Source organism: Podarcis bocagei (assembly GCF_964188305.1).
Source record: "Podarcis bocagei genome assembly, chromosome: 12".
In the NCBI taxonomy this organism is placed as follows: Eukaryota; Metazoa; Chordata; class Lepidosauria; order Squamata; family Lacertidae; genus Podarcis; species Podarcis bocagei.
In genome coordinates, this window is record NC_138137.1 from 6,721,852 (window position 1) to 6,743,891 (window position 22,040).

General features: G+C 43.6%; 1 protein-coding gene across 2 annotated transcripts; it reads left to right on the forward strand.

The window, feature by feature from the left end:
- Positions 1 to 708: 708 nt before the first annotated feature.
- MATCAP2 (microtubule associated tyrosine carboxypeptidase 2) lies at positions 709 to 21,766 on the forward strand. 2 transcript variants are annotated; one of them, XM_081165179.1, is made up of 8 exons: positions 709 to 1,076; positions 2,154 to 2,213; positions 10,952 to 11,637; positions 16,394 to 16,537; positions 17,901 to 18,033; positions 19,482 to 19,787; positions 20,785 to 20,882; positions 21,292 to 21,766. In XM_081165179.1, the coding sequence occupies exons 2-8, from the start codon at positions 2,165 to 2,167 to the stop codon at positions 21,451 to 21,453; spliced, it is 1,578 nt and encodes a 525-aa protein (XP_081021305.1). In that variant the 5' UTR covers positions 709 to 1,076; positions 2,154 to 2,164; the 3' UTR covers positions 21,454 to 21,766. The 2 variants fall into 2 exon arrangements, with proteins under 2 accessions (XP_081021305.1, XP_081021306.1); XM_081165180.1 differs by lacking the exons at positions 709 to 1,076; positions 2,154 to 2,213 and adding an exon at positions 4,271 to 4,685.
- Positions 21,767 to 22,040: the final 274 nt, after the last annotated feature.

The window sequence follows — 22,040 nt, forward strand, 5'->3', positions numbered from 1 at the left end:
CATTTATTATTATTTGAATCAATTCAGATATAAATATCCTTTAGGAACATGGAAGGTATACTCCACCTTTGTTTCACCTGTCTCTGAATTTTTCATATTTGTACACATATACATAAAGAAATCTGTAAACAAGCACTGTAGTAATTATGCGCTAATGATAACATAACATAACAGTTGTATGAAAACTTAAGTTGGCATAGCTTTGCCCATTAATATATGGTGGCGAAAGCTATCCTTTTCAACTTTTGCATGTTCTTCTTCTACAAAAGGTACTGAGCCCCTGTAAGAGAGCAGGGAAAGTGGCAATTACCGCATATCAGAAGTTTGTATTGTGTGTGTCGCTGCAAAAGGCAGGAGAGAAAAGATATTGCAATCCTTCTCTTTACTTACATTCTTCAACAGCCTTTTTAAATACAATGGTTTACATCTCAAACTTTAAATATAGCCTGGGTTTTCGTTGGCCCGTTTTAGAATTCCTGAAGACGGGAGATAATTCAAATACATGCTTGGTTAATATCTTCTGTGTTAGTTTGTTTCTCTTAGAATCTATTTGCCAAACACATTCCAGTGTTTTCAGAAGTGTTGGTTTAGTAAGGCTATTTGGCAGTTTTTTAAAAAAGGAGAATTATTGTGACTCAAGTGATAGGATGTGGTAGGATGAAGTCACAATATGACATCATAGAAGCTTCAACACAGTGTTCTAGAAAAGCAGGTAGAGAGAGTGTCAGTTAAGATACACCGTCAGAAACTAGCCAGCCGGTAACAGTTTAGAAGACCTTCAAGTCAACCGGTAGAGAAATAATGAGGACTTTGAGCCTGTTCCCCAAAATGGCTATCCTAGGTCTGGTTTAATATTTCAGTAAATGCAAAATAAACACAAAGGAGGAACTCGGGAAGAAGAAAAAGAACTTGTATTCAAAATAAAAGTTTTAAATACAAGGTTTGCTAATTTAACAGGTAAAAAAGCAGAGAGGAATAGAATGTATCTCTGCAATTCTGGACTTCATGTATTCCAGAAAATACTGCTCCTGCAAGAGTGTTATATTAATTTGGTGAACTAGCCTTATTGTGCTCAGGTAAGTAAAATTTCGTCCTAGCATCTGTAGCAAATATTGTTCCTAGAGACAAAGACTCTGTTGTAAGATGGGGATGAGGTTTTATCGCTGCATTTCTATGTTTGTCTACCAAGAAGTAAGTTCCACTGAATTCAATGGGGCTTACTCTCTTAACAGATTGCTAAAGCAAAGGGAGGAGGACATACAATGCCATCAAAAGAAAGGAAAATGAAAATTAGGAACAATAATTATTAGGAGGAATGGAAAGCTAGCTTTAGGCTCAGAAAATCAGGAATGCTATTTTATTTAGATGTTAACAGTAACTATTACAAGACTATTTAAAATGTACATTTGGGTAGAGAAAGGATGCAAGTTTCCTCATATTTATCAGAATGAGATTTAGCACAAATGAACATTTCCTTATAAGGTTTGTAGCATTGAAACTAACTGCCAAATAGAGGTGATAAATTTTCAAACTATTTTAAGATCAAGACACCCTCCAGAAACTTACATGAGCCAAATAAACACTACTGGATCTCACCCAGTAATAACAAGGGGTTGCGAGGGTAGACTACTGGGAGGCAGCTTCACAGTGAAATGAATTTTATATATTTATTTGATGGAACATTTGTTAACAAGTGGCTGAACTATTTTAACTACGTAAAATGAGAGTAAATTTTGTGATACAGCTGGACACATCAATATATGTTTCCTACTTCTAAAAATGAAGGGATCTATTCCTTTCTTAGGCTATTAATTGCATCCATTGTAACATTCTGGCTCAGTTTTCAACTTCTGAACAATGCCACAGGTTGTATTGCTTCTTTTGGTCTTATGATTGCCTGAAGAGATAACAGAAATTATTTTAGAAGTACATATGAAACCAGAAGTGATAAATAAAGCATGTGCTAATTAATAATCTATGGGTTCTCATATTACACCAATAGCACAACCCTATGAATGTCTATCTATTTAGGGGGGGGGGAAATATCCTGCTGAGTTCAGTGAGACTTCCCCTTGGAACATGTGCCTAGAATTGCAACCTGAACTATTTTCCAAACACAGCCGAATGACACCTGGTCTTCTCGTTCTGTTTAGGTGCTTTATCCATGTCTTGGAGATTTCCAAAGTGCAAAGCTACTTCTAGAAAGAAACAAGGTACCCACCATAGAGTGATGACATAGCACACTTGCTTCATCTAGGACCAGGATTGCAAAGGAATATAATGTTCATAAGACCATCATTACGTGGAACGAATGCCAGTATATATTTAAAACAATTGGTTCAGAAGATTAATGGATCTCACTTAAAATAGGGTCAGGTATACACAGTGCTTTTTTTCCCCAGCCAGAGCGCTGTTCTGGCACCTTTCAGGTGGGTGCCTTTGAGGGCTGGTGCTCCCCACATCTGCTTCTTGCCTTTACGTACTTTGGAGAAGCCCAAAATGAAAATTTCAAACTTTATTTTTCACCTTAAGGAAACCAAGATAAGATGCATATTGGTAGCGCTCTGAAGAGCTGCTAATCTGGCAACTGACATTAGGTTTACATACATATTTACCAGGCATGCATGGAAAAGGTTTCTTCCAGTGTAAAGAAATGCTACTCTGAAGGGTACGATCAACTTTGAGTTCAGTGTTGAAAAACGGAAGCTGCTTAGCATGTACAACCATAGGCATAGCCAGGTGGGTGCTAAATCAAACAAATTTAAAAAACAAACTTAACTAACTGACCAATTGTGCCACAGATAATTTGGTTCTGCCCCCCCTAACATAATGCCTGCCCCCCATAAATCCTGGCTATGCCCATGTGTGTGAGTCTATATTTTTAGATCTATGATTGCACCTAGCTCCTAGCCACAATAGGTCAAGCTATGGGGCAGGGCCATTTCATACAGTGGTGCCTCGCAAGACGAAAAACCCGCTAGACGAAAGGGTTTTCCGTTTTTCGATGCGCTTCGCAAGACGAATTTCCCTATGGGCTTGCTTCGCAAGACGAAAACGCCTTGCGAGTCTTGCAATTTTTTTCGCTTCCCCCCTTTTTTCTAAGCCGCTAAGCCGCTAATAGCCTTTTAGCTGCTAAGCCACTAAGCCTTTAATAGCCACTAAACCGCTAATAGCGCTAATCCGCTAATAGGATTGCTTCGCAAGACAAAAAAACCGCTTGGTGAAGAGACTCGCGGAACGGATTATTTTCGTCTTGCGAGGCACCACTGTATTTCCTTTTATTCAATCCATTTCCCATGTAGCAGCGGCAGGCTTTAAGCTTTCCAGGCAGGACTCTACCTTTGCACATGTGTTCGCATGAGGGCCCTTCCAAGCTGCCCTGAATCTAAGAGAATAAGGGAGGCGGGGGCACATTTATTTGACCTGCACCAGGGGGCAGCCATATCTGTTCAGGGCTGCCCCAAGTCACCCGGCGACTTACTGCAACAACTTCATGGTGAGTTTCGGCATCTAGTTTTATTGCAAAAAAAGGCACTGGGTATACAGATATAGCATCTAGGGAGAGGATGCCTTGAGTCATTTTGAATCGTGATTTTTGCAGAATGGTAAGCTAAACGTTGGCATACTGGGCCCATGCCAAACTTCCGGCTCCCAGAAAAGAGCTCCCAGTTGCCTGGTTCTCCCCAGTCTTTTTCGAACTAGAGGACATACCTTGGCAACAGCTCATGGTTAGTGAGGAGGGAGCTGAACCACAAGCTTGGCTTCAGATGACATGCAAGCCAGACATTGACTTAGATCAGCACAGTGCAGGAATAATAATAATAAAAAAAGACTGGAAAAGGAGCATTTTGGAGTTTGAGACAACTACAGATACTGCGCCACACCCCTGGAATTCCAGTTATTGAATTGTAGCAATCTTGATTATTTCCTTGCTGCTGTCTGCTTTATTTATATGCTACTGTGTTCGCAACGCACTGGTGTTTTTTTATATTTTATGGCAACTGTGATTATTGTGAGCCGCTTTGAACTTTGTCCTTGGAGAAGCGGGATACAAGCCAGATCAAACTCCCTTTTGCTTCTCCATCTTTTGCAGAGCCTAGGCTCGCTCCTACAGGTTCCCACCTTCCCAGACTACAAGCCCCGAGATGCTCCCAGGCGCGCCTCGGCGCGTTGCATCTTTGGGAAGCGCCGTCTCCGTGGAGATGCCTGCACTGCGCATCCATTGCGCATCTGCAAACTCGCGTCGCTTCTCCCCCCCGCTTTATAAGGTTGCGTGCTATATGTTTAGGCGGAAATAGGAGCGGGTGTCCTAGCAACAGACAGCGCCTCTCTCTAGCTGGAGTCTGCAAAGTCTCGTTATAAAGCAGTAGCGGCAAGAGGGAGGCAGGATGGCGGTCGGTGCTGGTGGTGCGCCATGGTGAAGGCAGCGGGGACGCACGGTGCGCAAAAGGCGCGGGCACCCTTTTTTCGGTTTGCCGGCTGCAACGGTGCGCTTTATCCCGCGGCTTCAGGATCTGCATTAAGCCAGTGCATCTAAGCAGAAGGGCTCGCTCGCTCGTGTGTGTCTAGCTGTGCATGCAGGAAGAGGCAGGAAGGACTTTTGGGTGCAAAGGGGCTCGGTTTGGGTGGCTGGGGAGACCCGAAGTGCTCGAGGCGAATGATGCTCGAATCCATCCGTGTCACTGGTGAGTAATCACGCTCAGTTCTTTCCTTGCTCCTTTAACCCATCCGGTCCTTGCAGCTGCTGACATTCTTCCACCGCAGCAAGGCAGGGGGTCTGTGCGCGCCCAGGATTTGCAGCCACGGAAAATGGAACTTGCATCCAATCAGAGATAGCATTCTGCACGAGAGTACTTAAAACGCGAGGGTTGTCGCTTTAATGCGATGTAGCAAACACACTTGGCCGTGGTTAAAATAGAGTTTCTGTTTACAACAGAATAAATATACCCCCCTTGAACAAAGAACCAAATACACAGGCTATGGAGTAAGATGACTTTTTGGGCAACTGATCTTTCGCTTTTGAGCATGGCCTGCCTTTCTGGAAGGAGATGCCATGATGAAAAATTGCTACTTGTGTTTTTCAAGACTGCAATAAGGATTTCAGTTTTCCTATAAATATTTATGTACATTCATTTCACCATTTTTCTAGCTTGGGTCTGCCAAAGTAAGTTGTGTGTGTGTGTGTGTGTGTGTGTGTGTGTGTGTGTGTGTGTAACAAACGTAAAAGGTGCGTAAAAGGACTTTATTTTCTGACCATTAAAATCAATAGTAGTGCTCTCATGGAATCATACAGAACTCTGTGGTGGGAGAAACTACATTTTATGGAGTTTCTTAAATGCTGATGGTTCTTACCATTTACTTTGACATGCTATGTCTGTCCCTCATTTGCAATACTGAAAGGAAAATTGACAAATGAAATGAAAAGTTCAGTAATAATGCAGATATTTTGCCTCTGAATCACGCTTTTGTCTTCACCACTGATTAAAAGGAGACCACCCAAAATGTAAAGGATGAAAAAACACAGCACAGATAGAGACTGCTAGTTGATTTTAAAAAGTGCAAGCCGTAATGCTCTTCAACAGAAAAGACTGTTGCTAGAGTAATTATTATAGAGCAATAATTTTATAAACCACAGCGGCATAGAGACTACAAGCTAATAATATAGCTACAATAATTTGTATTTATTTATGATAACATGTAAAGTATACAGTTCTAGTGTTGTTGCTATATATATATTTAAAGATAGCTTCCGAAAGACTTCTTTCCAAAGCCATTTTGATATTGGAAAAGCCTGCTCAAACAGGGACAGATGTAATAAGTTAATAGCCCACTTTGACAGGATGTCATTATGATAATTTCAATAATTCCTGAAGTGATTACATGTACAGGACGGCTTTGGGTTGGTAGTGTTACAAAAGCATAACAGTGTTGGAGATGCCAGGGATCTTAAATGGGGCTGATAAATACCAGAGATTCAAAGGGACAGATAACTCTAGACAATATTTAATTCAAAATTAATTTTGTCTATATCACAAATAGTTACTTCTTTAGAAATCTGCAGCCCGCAGATTTCTAGCCCTCATCATTTTGACAGCTTTGAGATATTTTTTATTTCAAAATCCAGTTTCCAAGGGGCCTTACGCCTTCCATCCCTCTTCCCCCATGTGGGGAACTGTACCTGAACCTTGCATACCTTTGATCTCCTCTCACAACAAACGCTTCTTGTGGAAACAAATAGATTCAGTTATGTAGTTCAGGTAAGACATCCAAATAGAATGTGTATTAAAATAACCTTACTGACTTTTACATAATTTAGTTTGAGCATAGTATTCAAGCTTCCTTGATAGGCAACATACACGCTAAACCTTTAAAGTGCATTTGAAGCACATTTGCTGCCTAAAATAATTTTGGGTACAGCAGTTTGTTAAGGGTTGGCATGACCTGTACCCCTGCAAGTGGTAAACTACAGCACCCAGAATTCTTTGAGGAGGACGTGTGTTCTTCCCCTCCTCTTCCTCCGGCATGGCTACAAGGATTTTGGGAGATTTTTCTTCTGTTTTTGCTGAACCACAGCATGTTGTGTCACCTGTGCCAACAAACTGTGGTTGATCTTAACTATGGTTTGTTTTAAGGGTGGCGCTGTGGTCTAAACCACTGAGCCTAGGGTTTGCTGATCGGAAGGTTGGAGGTTCAAATCGCCGTAATGGGGTGAGCTCCTGTTGCTCGGTCCCTGCTCCTGCCAATCTAGCAGTTCAAAAGCATGTCAAAGTGCGAGTAGATAAATAGGTACCACTCTGGCGGGAAGGTAAACGGCGTTTCCATGCACTGCTCTGGTTTCGCCAGAAGCGGCTTAGTCATGTTGGCACATGAACTGGAAAAACTGTCTGCGGGCAAATGTTGGCTCCCTCGGCCAGTAAAGCGAGATGAGCGCCGCAACCCCAGAGTCGTTCATGACTGGACTTAATGGTCAGGAGTCCTTTACCTTTACCTTTTTTATGGTTTGTTTAAACATGCCACATTGAAACCATGCATTAAGGACACAGCTTGCTTCTGCTTTCATTAATCTTATCTATGGTTAATGAAACAAGCCAGCTTCATGAACTGGTTTGAAGTTTCCACTAAACATGGTTAAGAGCTAGCATAGTTTGTCTGGGTTTGAGCGGCATGGCAAGCTGCAGTTGATCTAAAAAAGAAGCAAGAGCGACTGCAGTCCTTGCAGCCACACTGGAGGAGGAGAGGGGACCACACACTTCAGATTCACTGCAGCTTGTCTTCATAATGCTAAACTGGTTTGTTGTGGGAGGGGAAGGTATTTGTGAAACCATTATTAAGAATCATTTGTGCCGTCCCATCAGTGCACAGTGCTAAGCAGAGTAGATTCTAGCCCCAAGGACATGACACATTCTAAATTTCAGCAGCAAGAGAAGCAAGGATAATACTGAGGAGGATTGAGAGAGGCAAGAGTGCTCTTCAGCATGTGCAAAGTACACTGTAATCACATACCTACCATTAGGAAGAGGGGCTTTTAAGTTGAGTAGGCATGTTCTGCATGCTGTAGGATTGTGGAGAAAGCCAATGTAGGCCTCATTTAAATTATATTTTGAGCCATCATTCTTTCCCCATCGGAGTTCCTTCCTTCCATTATAGTTTAAAATGGCTCTGTACCACATATTTCTATTTGAACGTAACTTTCCACTTACTTTATGTCTCATGTTGTTCCTTGAATAGCAGGACTCAGTGGGAAAGTTCGGACAGCATGCATAACCATAGTTTAGTGTGACGTCGGTGAGCCACCATGAAGCTCTGTCTCCTAGTCTCCCTCTCTTTGACTCTGGGACAGGCACCAGGAGGGTTTGGGAAGCTTTCATTTCGGTTTAAGCACTGTTCATTGAGTCATCTGACCTGACAAAGCCTGGCTACTGTTAACTATTAAACAAGACAACTTTGAATGTGGTTTATGAAGCTGGCTTGTTTTAGAAAAACAGTCAATATTAACTATGTTTTAGGGCTTGGATGAAATGCTAAACTGGTTAATGGCAAATGGAAGTAGACACTTTGAAACACCTTCTCTCAGCTGTGATGGATGAGGGGAGAGCATGTGAGCTGTGGCTTGTTCTCATCACATTAAACTATGGCTTAGAGTTCCATTCTAGCAAGATCTTCCCCAGCGGAAGTTGAGAAGTGGCTCTTACTGTGCAATCCTACGCATGTTTACTCAGAAGTAAGTCCATTGGACATTCTTGTTTTCAGGTAAGTGTGCACAGGATTGTGCTATTAGATCCCCAAAGGGTATTCTGACTTCATTGTTGTCAGGAGATTTTTGCTGATGATTGCTAGAATGGCAGTTTGTCAAGTCCTCTGGTACATGCCAAAGCAAAACACTCTGGATAAGCACTTTTGGGCTGACGCTGACTAAAATGACCAAATCAGACTTGAACTGTTATGCCCTGTGGTGCTTTGCTAAGCATAAAAGGGAATGTTTCTCAAATTACCCTTCAAGCCAAACTAACATCACACGTCATCTTGCACATGATTGAATTTAGCACTTCTTACTCCACCTTTGCAGTGTTTACAGGAAACACGAATGTAAAATATTGCTCCCCCCAACTCTTCTGAGGTATTTTATATATTATGCATTGCATACAACAGCATGGTGTGCTGATCTTACACTCTTTGTGTTGGCAGCTTTGACAGGATTTTAATGCAAGAATTTATGGGGGTAAAGTAATTACACTGAAGTCACAGGAATGAAAGCTTTCACAGTATTTTGTGTTTGCTGGGAAAACAGAATCTACTACCAGAAATTTCATTATCCCATTCTGTGAGGGTTTTGCTTTTGGGCAATGCATTCCATAATTTCGTTCACTGAGAGCAATATAGCCAATTTCACTGGACCTCTTCTATATCTAAATGTGAGCCTAATCTAAAGAAGCATTTCTCAGTCTTTTTGAACTCTTCCTCCCTTCTTTGGATATACAGTGGTACTTTGGGTTACATACGCTTCAGGTTACAGACTCCTCTAACCCAGAAATAGTACCTCAGGTTAAGTACTTTGCTTCAGGATGAGAACAGAAATTGTGCTCCGGCGGCACGGCAACAGTGGGAAGCCCCATTAGCTAAAGTGGTACCTCAGGTTAAGAACAGTTTCAGGTTAAGAACAGACCTCCAGAACGAATTAAGTACTTAACCCGAGGTACCACTGTACTCTTATGTTTCACCCACACATGCCAAAAGAGGATTGAGGCAGTGGTTCTATTATACACAGCTGTAGAAGTGCCCTCCATCTGATCAACCCAAGCATGGTTTCTTCTACAGAGTCCAGCTCGGGGCAGCTAAATGGTTCTGGAAGTTTAAAGCAAGAAACAGCTGTGCACGGCACAGATTAGCTCCCCACCTCCACTTCCTTTTCCTCTCCAATATCTAGAGCAGTTGCCTTTGAAAAATCTAGTAATGGGTGAGCAGATGGATAAATGTATTCATGTGTTTAATTATTATTTTCAATGTGGAGCTGAAGTATTGCGAATAAGGATAACAGTTTACAGTGGTACCTCGGGTTACAGACGCTTCAGGTTACAGACTCCACTAACCCAGAAATATTACCTCGGGTTAGGAACTTTGCTTCAGGATGAGAACAGAAATCGTGCTCTGGCGGCGCGGTGGCAGCAGGAGGCCCCATTAGCTAAAGTGGTGCTTCAGGTTAAGAACAGACCTCCAGAACGAATTAAGTACTTAACCCGAGGTACCACTGTAGTGCTGAGCTAGGGCTGGATTCTGTGGCATGTAAGCATGGAATTTCCCTGTGGAGCTGGTCTCTTCCTGTGGTTAAGAGACAAGCAAGTCAGGAGTTCTTATCCATTAATCTTAGGACTGGAGTGGGCTAGTTGTTTCCAGAATCCACTACCTGGATCCAATTTGGGAGCTGTGGGCTTCTCTTGTACACAACCACACTGTTAAGCAATGTCTTTTCCATTTTTGAGCAGGAGGAGGGAGATGCCAGCTCTATTTTTGAAGTTTCAAGAATAGCCACAATTTGCTCAACTATTTATTTTATCCAGGAAACACAAGAGGGGAAATTACTTGTGCACAATAGCTTTGGAGAAGCAGGAACTGCCAAATGACACTTGTGCCAGAAAGGGCGGCAGAGGAAGTCTTTCTCTCGTCCCCACTGAGAGGAAATGTTTAGCGCGTACATTCTGTAGCATTCTTTCTGTGTAGAACCAAGAGGCAAATAAGGTGACAGTTTTATGACTGTTCCAATAAAGTGGGGAGAACAATTTTGCTTTGTTTTCCCTCTTATCCCCCATCTCTCTCTCACATGGCTGTGCAGAGATATTTGTGGCATGCATAGCTGTCAACATTTCCCTTTTTTAAAGGGAAATTCCCTTATTCCGAATAGAATTCCTCACAAGAAAAGGGGAAAGGTTGACAGCTATGGTGGCATGTTCAGGACACCCCATGTAATAGGGAAACATTTCCCAGCTTGAAGGCACTACGTAGATAGATATATTGAAGAACTGTATTCAGTCTCAAAATAGGGGTTTTACCACATAGAATCATAGAATCATAGAGTTGGAAGAGGCCACAAGGGCCATCGAGTCCAACCCCCTGCCAAGCAGGAAACACCATCAGAGCACTCCTGACATATGGTTGTCAAGCCTCTGCTTAAAGACCTCCAAAGTAGGAGACTCCACCACACTCCTTGGCACTCCTTGGCAATTCACCACAGGTGAATTCAGGCTTTTGTTTGTATTTAATGTATTCTTAATGATTGTGCATTGAGGTGCCACAATCCAAGCTCTTGGAGATATGTTTGTATCAGTAAGTTATATATATAAAGGTTGCCTTTGTGTGTTTCTATGCCTGTACGTTCCTAGTTGCACAGAATCTGAAAATGTCATTTTTCATTGGATTGCTTTTCCTGGCCCTTTTCTTTCTTCTTAATTTACTGCAGAAAAGCTTCACTGGCCAGAGCAAGAGCTCTCAAAAAAGACAGTCTTGAGTCCGGACGAGTACAATTTCTTTCCTAAGAATGAAAGCAGCAGCATTCGGCACCTGTCCCAGTCAGGAATCCTCAAGGACACATTCACCACGGGGACCAGCAGCTACAACGTCCTTCTGCAGAGCAAAGAGGAAAAAAAGCACCTTTTCCAAAAGCACCCATTGGCCCACCACAAGAGGCACCGGAAGCCGGCCAAGCCCCCTAATGCTTTGCGGGGCAGCGAGCGCCAGAAGATCAAGGCCCCGCCACCTTTGCCCCGGAGCGGGTGGTGCGGCCTCAGCCGGCAGCCCTCCCTCTTCATCACAAGCTCAATACCCAGCGGCATCAAGTTGGCACGCAGTATTTCCGTAACAGGGAGCAGCATTGGCTTGCCCAAGACCAAGGCGAAAAGGCATTCCTTCTCCAGCCTTGCCAAGCCAAAGCCGCTGCAGAGATCCAAGAGCTATTTAAAAGAGGGAGACGCCGCTGGGCGGAAGTTCTGTATCCTCACTGCCATCAAGCCTTCCAACGTGGAGAAGGAGAAGATGAAGTTCTTCAAGTCGGACTTCAGCTACAACCCGCAGTTTGAATATGCAAGCTCTGCGTTGTCCAGCGTGATAGCAAAGCACAGCCAAGCGTCCAGCACGTTTCTTAAGCAGGTAATGGTGCAAAGCTCCCAGTGCAATATTGCTTCTTTGCTTTTCCCTTGGGTTTAGGTCTCCTGCTTCTTAAAATTTTAACTTGCTTTGCACTCTTAAAGTCACTCTGCCTTTTGTCCTCCACCACCACCTAAAGACGGGACGCAGGTGGCGCTGTGGGTTAAACCACAGAGCCTAGGACTTGCCGATCAGAAGGTTGGCAGTTCGAATCCCTGCAATGGGGTGAGCTCCTGTTGCTCGGTCCCAGCTGCTGCCAACCTAGCAGTTCGAAAGCATGTCAAAGTGCAAGTAGATAAATAGGTACCACTCTGGTGGGAAGGTAAACGGAGTTTCCGTGTGCTGCTCTGGTTCACCAGAAGCGGCTTAGTCATGCTGGCCGCATGACCCGGAAGCTGTACGCCGGCTCCCTCGGTCAATAAAGCGAGATGAGCGCCGCAACCCCAGAGTCGGTCACGACTGGACCTAATGGTCAGGGATCCCTTTACCTTTACCTTTATCACCTAAAGAATATTACCACCTTCCAGTTTCCATCATCCCTAACCACTGGCCATGCTGGCTGGAGCTGAGGGGAGTTGGAGTGCTAAGCTGCTCTATGCTGTGACCCAAAAGGCAAGAAGAAAGTGACTCATTCTTCAAATGTTGAGTTGGCTTTCAGGAAACAGTCCCCTGCGGTTGCCTTTCCTCCCAAATGAGGAAAGGGAGCAAATCCAGGTTTTGGCCACTTTTACCTCCCAGGCCGAGAGGGTGATGGTTGATTCCTATATTTCATCTTATTTTATTTATTCAAGTTATTGGTTAGAGGGGAGAAAAAGAGAAATAAAGAGGCAGTTTCATAAAAGCGTTTTTCTGGTATAATAAAAATAACAACAATAATAACAATAATAATAATAATATATTGATGATGAAAGAAATCAGAGAAGGAAATTGTATGTTGATGACTGACTGCCCTGCAGTCAGAGTTAGTGGGTTAGCATGTATTGATTTTGTTGTTGTTTAATTAACTTTGGAGAGTTTTACATAATGCATTTTGTCGATTTAGGCAGCACACTGGCTTCTTTGCCCTTGACTTTGAATGAAATGTGGCAGGGACTGGTTAGTAAATAAGGTTGGGTCTGTGCAGGTCAGTTATTGTGTAGCCAGAACATTTCAGAAGATAAGCCCTGTTTCCCCCTCATTTCCATTGTGATGCATCCCCTCAGAGACATCCACATCTCCTTAGTTAGAAGCAGCTGGGTTTAGGATTGCAGCCTTCAAACAAGAGCCTTGTTCCTGCAAAGGTGGGCTTCCTCATTTCAGTGGAGGCGATAGTGCCACAGAGACACAGCTTTCAAGTTGCCTTCTGCACTGAGGTGGGTGAGGAAGACCTTGCAAGACCTCCTAAGGGCTGGAGAACCAGTGTCCCTCCAGAATGCCAGCAAGGTATATTGGTTAAGCGTGTGGGACTGGCAGCTGGGTGACCAAGGTTCGAATCTTCAGTCAGCCATGAATCTCACTGAGTGACCTTGGACCAGTCACTGTCCCTCATCCTAGCCAACCTCAATAGGTAATTGTGGGGATTAAATGAGGAAGGGGAGAACCACGCACACCACCTCGAGGTCCTTGGAGGAAAAACGGGTGGGATGTAAATGCAATGAATAAATGAAATGTTGCTGGACTCCAGGTCCTATCATCCCTGACCATTGGCCATGCCGGGTGGGGTAGATGGGAGTTGGAGTGCAACAACATCTGCAGGGCCACCGGCTCCCCACTCCTATTCTAAGTGCACATCTGGCTTCCCATAGCCCACTGGTACCAAAGGACCTAGGTTAAGGCTGATATTGATGTCTCATCATCAGCAGACATCAAATTAGAACGATGTATGTTTTCATTTTCACATGTGGAAAAAAGTTAGGATTGACTGAATGGGTGGTTCACATGTGAAGGTAAGCCATGGTTTAGTGTTAGGAGGAGACACCTCAACAATTCCAAGAGAAACGTCAGGCACGAACAGTGCCTTTCTCATCCCATGCAGCTGAGAGGAGGACATCTCCCAAATTTGCTTCCAGTTTTCAGCTTGGTGTTAAATGGGGAGAAGGGGGAGAGGCAGGGCATGGATCTGCTGCTTTGCTGGAGACCTCTTGAGGCTCATCCGAGTAGCATTAATCCATGGTTTAGCGTTGCATGCAAAAAACCATGTTAAGTTGGCAAATGGATGATAGACAGCACTAAATAAACGATCCAACTAAGCTGATTTTGCAGGAGCAAACACATGTTCCCACTGACCAATTTCCTTTCCTATCCCCCCTTCAACAAGTCTTCCATATCCTGGATTCCTCAGTCAGCTTAAGTGCTCAGCAAGCCAAGGTTAAATCACGCAAACCTTTCCGAAAAGTTTTTCCTTTGGGAATATTGGATGCGCAGCTTCCTTGTTTGTTTTCGACAGAATACAGTGGAGGATGGTATTTCTTTTCCTTTCTACTTCTTGCATGCTGCATAAAGGAAGCCCAGTTCTTATGAAAATCTCAGTTTCACCACAGAGAGGGATTTTCCAGATGACTGAAAACAGAGTTGGTTGCTGATTAATTCTTCCAGTATGTTAAGGCTGCAATCCTATATTCACTTCCCTGCAAGTAAATCCCATTGAGCCCAAAGGGATTTACTTCTGATTAAACATTGGTAGGATTGTACTGCAATTCAGTATTTTAACAATAAGGAAAAGAGCCCACGCATTGAAGATATCTGTTTCGGCAGATGTTTGCATAACCTGATGCTGTTCCCTCAGTGGTTTACTGGTTCAAATTCACATTGGCTCTAAGAGTTTTGCTTATGCCAAACTAAACCTAAGGGTGACTTACAACAGAGTAAGGAGAGGTCTTTTTTAGCAACAGGTGGGGTGTGGGCGTGAGGGGATTATATCTTCACTTTTTCCATAGGCCCTCCTTTTCTCCCTGCTTGACAATGCAAGGAAGAAAAGGATTGTGCTGGAAGATGAAATATTAAAGGGATCCGTCTATTTAAATGAAGCAATAAATTTTTCTCCCCAACAGAAACTGGATCTGTGTAATGAGCGATGGGTGTTCCAAACGTCTGTCAAAGTTCTAGGACTTTGTTAGGGAAACTGGAGAACCATCACTCTGAATTATTTAGGTGACACATTGCAAAGTACATTGCCCTCCTGCGTCACAACAGAGCACAAACTTTCCTGTAAGTCTCTAGTAGATCACAGACATACGTGTCAGAATCTGAAAACGGATGGGAAACTCACGAAATGGAAATCAAAATAGTATTCTTCTACTTGTGCTCATGTCCAGAAATTTAACATGTAAGCATGGGAGGTTTGGGTGTGTATTTGGTGTTCCTCTGCCTGTAAAGGAAGCCCTATTCCCCTCAGTGGGAGGAGACAGTATTTTGTGTAAGTCCTTTTGCAATTGCCAGACCGCCTATTCTTTTGAAGTGAATTGTGCAAGGTCTCCATGTGCAAAGTCCCCATGTGCAAAGTCCCCATGTGCAAAGTCCCCATGTGCAAGGTCCCCATGTGCAAGGTCCCCATGTGCAAAGTCCCCATGTGCAAAGTCCCCATGTGCAAGGTCCCCATGTGCAAAGTCCCCATGTGCAAAGTCCCCATGTGCAAAGTCCCCATGTGCAAGGTCCCCATGTGCAAAGTCCCCATGTGCAAGGTCCCCATGTGCAAGGTCCCCATGTGCAAAGTCCCCATGTGCAAAGTCCCCATGTGCAAAGTCCCCATGTGCAAGGTCCCCATGTGCAAGGTCCCCATGTGCAAAGTCCCCATGTGCAAAGTCCCCATGTGCAAGGTCCCCATGTGCAAGGTCCCCATGTGCAAGGTCCCCATGTGCAAGGTCCCCATGTGCAAGGTCCCCATGTGCAAAGTCTCCATGTGCAAAGTCCCCATGTGCAAAGTCCCCATGTGCAAAGTCCCCATGTGCAAAGTCCCCATGTGCAAAGTCTCCATGTGCAAAGTCTCCATGTGCAAAGTCCCCATGTGCAAAGTCCCCATGTGCAAAGTCCCCATGTGCAAAGTCCCCATGTGCAAAGTCTCCATGTGCAAAGTCCCCATGTGCATTCTGGAGTGCACAGGTGGCTCTACTAGGGGCAGACATGCTTTCCGGATAATGGGAGACTCGTTTTTGTATTTGTTGTGAAATATCTATACAAACTTCTGATATTGTGCACATTGCCTGTGTATTGGTGTCCAGCACAGGAAGTGCAAGGGAGCTCTGGCACTGCTGCAGTGCAGGTGGCCAAGGGTGGCACTGCCGGCTGAGCAGGAGTCTCATGACATGAAGGGCCAGTGGGATTCTGCCCAGCTCTATGAAGCTGCCTAGGGCCTCAAGATGATCTGTTTTGGGGAATACCCATTGTCATGGCTGGAGTCGGACACAGGGCTCCATTGCCAGTGAAGTTAACTCTTGGAAACAGCATACAACTCAGCAAGGCTTCCCAGCAGGTCTTGCCCCTGTGGAGCAGAAGGTCCTTGCCGTCTTCCCTCTCTGACTTGTCCTCTTCCAGATGTGTCCCAAGCAGTCTCAAACTGCATCTGTGTACCTCTGGTTTTTGTTTTGCCCTCCTCGTCATTCTGCACATTATTGGAGACCGAGGGGGAGGGTAGCTTATCACAAGAGGAAAGGCAAATTCTCTGGATTCTTCTGCCGCCTCCTCTGCTTCAGCCTTGGAGTCTGAACTGCTCCCTGTCACCAGCTCTACCTGCTCACTAAGCCCCTGATTAACAGCTTTTGCTCTGTTTTTGTCTCTCGTGCAGGCCATCAAAATCATGGAACTGACTTTGCAAAAGTATGGAAGCTACGAAAATTTTGAGCAAGCCACCGGAGGCAGCCTCCTGCCCAGAAGTCGTATCTGGAACCATGTCAGGAAATACATGATGAAAGAAGGCTGCCTAGGCGAGGTTGGATCACTTGTAACAGCATTTGTCTGTTGATCGATCTATCGATTTATCAATCAATCTAACATCATAGAGTCAGGGCTCACCCATGCTCAGTCACATGCCCCAGACTTCTCCAGGTTAAGATATCTGGGAACTTTTAGAAGAAAGGAGAGTAGCTTCCACTGCAGCCCTGCAGCATCTGTCACCTGAGGCATCTGCCTCTCTTTGCCCAACGCTAGGGCCAGGTCACGACACATTTCACCTGGACATCTCAATGGCAAAGGTCATGTCAGCAAGGAGAGAAATCTCACCCTTCACGTAACTAAATTGGCTTTCTAGGCTTTCATTCATACTGTTTTACTTCAGCTAAACCCAGCAGGGAAAAAATATATAATCCATAAGAATTCACCAGTATTCATTGTTCCCAACAGAAATAGCACCTCTGTCACTTTCTTTTCTGTATTCTTGGTTATTTCTCGCTGGATGCTCAGAGGCCGGGTGCCCAAACAGCCCCAGATGGATCCAGCACAGGATTGCTCTGTCTGGGGCCTATATTGTGCAGTCTGTATTAGACATGGTTGTGACTGGGTGCTGGACTAGTGAATCTTCACTGACCCTTTGCAACAGTCACTTCCTGTTGTATCTGCAGTCCATTGGCATTGCGTTGGGTGAATCGACATCTTGAACTTTTGGTTCACAACGACTCTATATGTGGTGGTCTTGTAGTGAGGTTAAAGCTTACTGGGAAATTGAAAAAGATGTTTAAAATAACGTTTGTAAAAAAACCCCAGAAGCTTTCCTTTTGGGAATTATAAGGACAGAACTACCCAAACAGTATAGAAATTTATTCATGTATGCGACTACAGTGGCAAGAATGTTACCTGTCTAAAAAATGGAAAGAAGAAGTCGTCCCAGGAAAAGAAGTATGGATGCAAAAACTTATGGAATATGCAGAAATGGTGAAACTTGCCAGAAAAATAAGAAATCAAGATAACAATATTTTTAAAGAATGGAAAAGGTTTATTGAATATTTACAAACAAACTGTAAACAGATAAGAACATTGGTAGGATCATTGTAATAACCTGTAGTTTTATAAGAATATATATTTAAAGTAGATGAATAAATGAGCAAATTAAGCTCATTTGGATATGCAGAAAATACTAAAAATAAATTTAAGGAACCATAGAAAGAGGGGGAAAGAAGTCAAGTTTTGAAGTGTTAAAATGATTGTAAAATTATTGAAATGTATAAAATTGAAAATCATAAATTAAAAAACCTGGCAATGGCTCTATACAGAATTGGAAATGTGTTGCTGGAGCTAGGAATGCAAAACCTTTGATTGTTTAAAGGTTTAATATCTCATTTCTCTTCTTTTTTATTCAGATTGTGGTCCATCTCTCCGAAGACTTGCTTTCTCGAGCCTCGATGACGGTGGTGAACGGCCGCCCAACTCTTACCATCAATATTGCCACGGCACGTGAGCATTGGCTGGAAGGAATGCTGAGGCACGAAATAGGTACGTACATAAGGGAAGCCATTGCGCAGATAAGTCATGCAAGTTTGCCCATCTCTAGGCATTTCTTATGCGACTTGCTAAGCCGGATGCTGTTGAGAAGGGTACTGATAGGTAAGGCCTTTCTTCACCAAGAAGGAATGGCTGAATGGTTACGATCCCAGTCACCTGACAAAGGATGAGGGAGGTCTTCTGGTTTGGAAAACCGGAAGCCGTGGTTGCCATCCAAGGAGGCAGTTCCATCTGCAGATGAGGAGCTGACAAGGGATGGTGGAAACCATGGAGGTCAGGTCAACAGAGAAGTAGCTTGTCGACTAAGGACTTTAAGTCCATCACAAGACTAGACCAGGAGCCAATCAGTACTGAGGGATCTTCTGATCAGCATATAAGTTTCTTAAGGGTCTGGGTGAAGATAGTGCAATAAAATAAAATAAAAACCACCTGGTCTCCATCCAACCGTTAGCAGTGTGGTGAGAAAAAAAGATTTCAGGAAAGTGCTTCACATTAAATGATGTCCCTTTCCTTGTTCCTAATGGTATTCTTGTTCTATAAAGCTCATTGGGCGACAGAGCATTTACTGAGGACGTGATTGGACAGGAAGAGAGCGCTTAACCCTTTGCCCACCCCCTGTCAATTTTTTAACCTCCCTTCCCTCAGCCAGGGGGAAAGTGTCAGTGACCTAAAAGTGTCAGTGACCTAAAAGAAATATTGGGCGATTTGCAGGGGGAAGTCATTAGACACAGGAAGACCTAAGCACATATACACAAGGCCACATGGGTTCTCCTGCGGCTATATTTGGATTACCTCAGTAAATGTGGGGCTGGAATCCTCTGTTTGCCCTTAAGCAATGGGTGCAACCCACCAAATGAAACTCTAGCCCAGGGGTCAGCAAACTTTTTCAGCAGGGGGCCAGTCCACTGTCCCTCAGACCTTGTGGGGGGCTGGACTATATATTTTGGGGGGGGGGAATGAACGAATTCCTATGCCCCACAAATAACCTAGAGATGCATTTTTTAAATAAAAGTGCACATTCTACTCATGTAAAAACACCAGACAGGCCCCACAAATAACCTAGAGATGCATTTTAAATAAAAGGGTACATTCTATTCATGTAAAAACACACTGATTCCTGGACCGTCCGCAGGCTGGATTTAGAAGGCGATTGGGCTGGATCCGGCCCCGGGGCCTTCGTTTGCCTACCCATGGTCTAGCACAATTCTTACTGACATGAACTTGAGTTCCAGAGGCAGAATGCTTGCCCACAGTCAAAAGAACTTGCATTTGTCATCTCTCATTGTCTTGAGAAGTTCTGAACTAACTTGAGGCTAAATTTGGTTATGCTTGGGTTTTGGGGGTGTGTTTTTTTTTTTTTTTTTTGCAGTTTGCAAATATTTGTGGCTAACCTTCTGGCAATGCCTGCATGAGTGTGCGGTTGTCTGAATGCTTTACAGGAACTCATTATCTGAGAGGCATTAATAACAACAGCCAGCTGTGGAGCACCTGGAATGGGCGAAGAAAACATGGCCTCAAACCCATCAACCCCACAGAGGAAGGCCTGGCAAGTATCCACAGTGTTCTCTTTCGGAAAGATCCCTTCCTGTGGAGAGCGGCACTTCTGTATTACACGGTCTACCAAGCAAGCCAAATGTCCTTCCAAGAGCTCTTTCAGGACATTGGGAAGTTTGTCACAGACCCCAACACTAGATGGGACTATTGTGTTCGAGCCAAGAGAGGCTGGACCGATACTTCTGTTCCAGGTAAGTCTTTTTCCCCCCTCCCCTTCGGTTTGAATGTTTTCTTTGAAGCTGTGGTTCTTTAAAAAGGCTCCCTGGAAGCTCCAGAAACAAAAGTTTAGGCTAGGGCAGAAATTGTTCTTACAAGTCTTTAAAAACGCGAGTCATAAAAAGGTAAAAGTAGAAGGAATCTCTGTTGGGAATGAGATATAGGTACAAAAACGATACAGAATATTCAAAATAAAGCTTTGTTAAGTACAGTTGAGATGTTTGAGCTTCAAGACCACCGTAATAGTCATGCACAAATTGCTGCCTCACAGGTCATAGAAGGAGGTGGCTCACTCTTTGAACCATTTATGATGAAATAAAGAGGATTAGACTTCTGTCCAGGTATATACCTGCATCATGTCATAGCTAGTGATCTTAAATGTTTATGCTAGGAGCAGCAGCAAATTTTAGGTCTGGCATGCTCCCCTTATTTCTTTCAGTAGAATTAAGGTGGGTTATATCTTAAACTGGAGCTTTCCAAATTTCTCATGTTGGTGACACACTTTTTAGAGACGCATCATTTCACAACACAGTAATTCAGTTTTACTAGCAAACTGGCAGGCTGCTCGCTCCCTTATTAGCCCCAGGAGGAGTGCGGGGAGCGTTTGTGTGACACACCAACACACTGCAGCCGACACACTTCACGTGTTGCGACACACAGTTCGGAAAACTCTGTCTTAAACATTTTACTTAGCTGAGGCATGGATTGATCTATTAATCTCATATGCTAACTTAAACATATTTACTCGGAAGTAATTCCCACCAAGTTCAATGAGACTTAATATGTTTAGGATTGCAGTCTTACAAACTTGTGTGTGCTTTGTCAGAAGAAAAGCCTGCTGAGTTGTTCCCGATATATATATATGTGCGTGTTGTTGTGTAAATATACAAGGATAATTGTCACTTGTGCATTGCTAAATCTTTTGCTTTTTCCTAAAATTGGGCTCGCCACCAATAAATCCAATTATTTTAGGTTGCTTCAGTAAAGATCAGGTCTACTTGGACGGCATCCTCCGGATTCTGAGATACCGACATACCATCGATTTCTGCTTGCTGACTGCTCTTGGAAAGGTGGGTGAAATTGCTGGGTGGAACACTGATCTATAATAGATCAATCACGAATCATAGATTTTCCTGCCAACAGTGTACTCTTGAAGATTTGAGAACATGGAAGTGCAAGTGGGAGATGCATAAGCCAGTTTATAAGCCAAGGGCGGATTTACGTCCATTGTAAAGAAGTGGGTTGGATTCTGACTCTGCTTCTAGCACTGCATCTTGGTCTCCTGGGATGATACCAGGCCATACCTAAGTTGGCCTAAAGTTCTCTCACTTTGCATGGTATCTGCCTTTCCAAGGTTTTCTTCCTGTGCTTTTGGTTTAGTGCTAAAGTGCTGAACTAGGGCATGTAAGGTGGCACTGAGTCCACGTTTGGAGAACTAGATGCTCGCACTGCATTGAACTCTCTTTTTCTACTATCCAGGTCTCCTATGAGGATGTGGATCGCCTGAAGGATTTAGGAATGATTGAGAACATGAGAGTGCCACACTTCTTGCAAGACCACACGAGGTACATGGAACACCTGGAGAAGATCATGGAAGTCAATGAGCTGTCTGACACGGAGCTTAGGCTTCTTCTGCCCTAACCACCACTCTTTTTTTTTGCTTGCCGCCTGCGTCATTTATACCAGACTGGAACGCAGTGAGTCCTGACTCACAGAAGTGGAATAACTAACCTTATTTTTGATGCCTGGCAAAAATCTATATTCTTTCAACCTGCTTCTCTGGTGGTGGTAGGTTTTTTCCAGGGGGTAAAATGTGCAGGTGCAGTCCAGAAGTTGTTTTCAGGGGGGGAAATGCTCCTTTCCACCCCATTCTTAAGATATGTGAAAGATTTTGTAAATTTTTGAGATTAAATTATAGCTGGAACTCGTGGATTAAATTATAGCTGGAAACATCCTTTATGAAATTCTTTGTGTAGATTCTTTCACTGTGGCGTTTGCCAATTCTACAGGCTTTTGAATGATTTCCTTCCTAGCATATTGCTATTTGCAACATAATACTTAAATGTTTTAGAATGTAGCATTTTCTAATTTGTTGACCCCATTCACTTGTTGGTTGGTTTCCGGGTTGCGCAGTATTATAGCTAAGCGGTTTTCTAAGGGTTAAGTAATTTGCATATACACTTGACTATGCCAACTGTTCTTTGAATTCATCTTCCATGTTTCTGGCA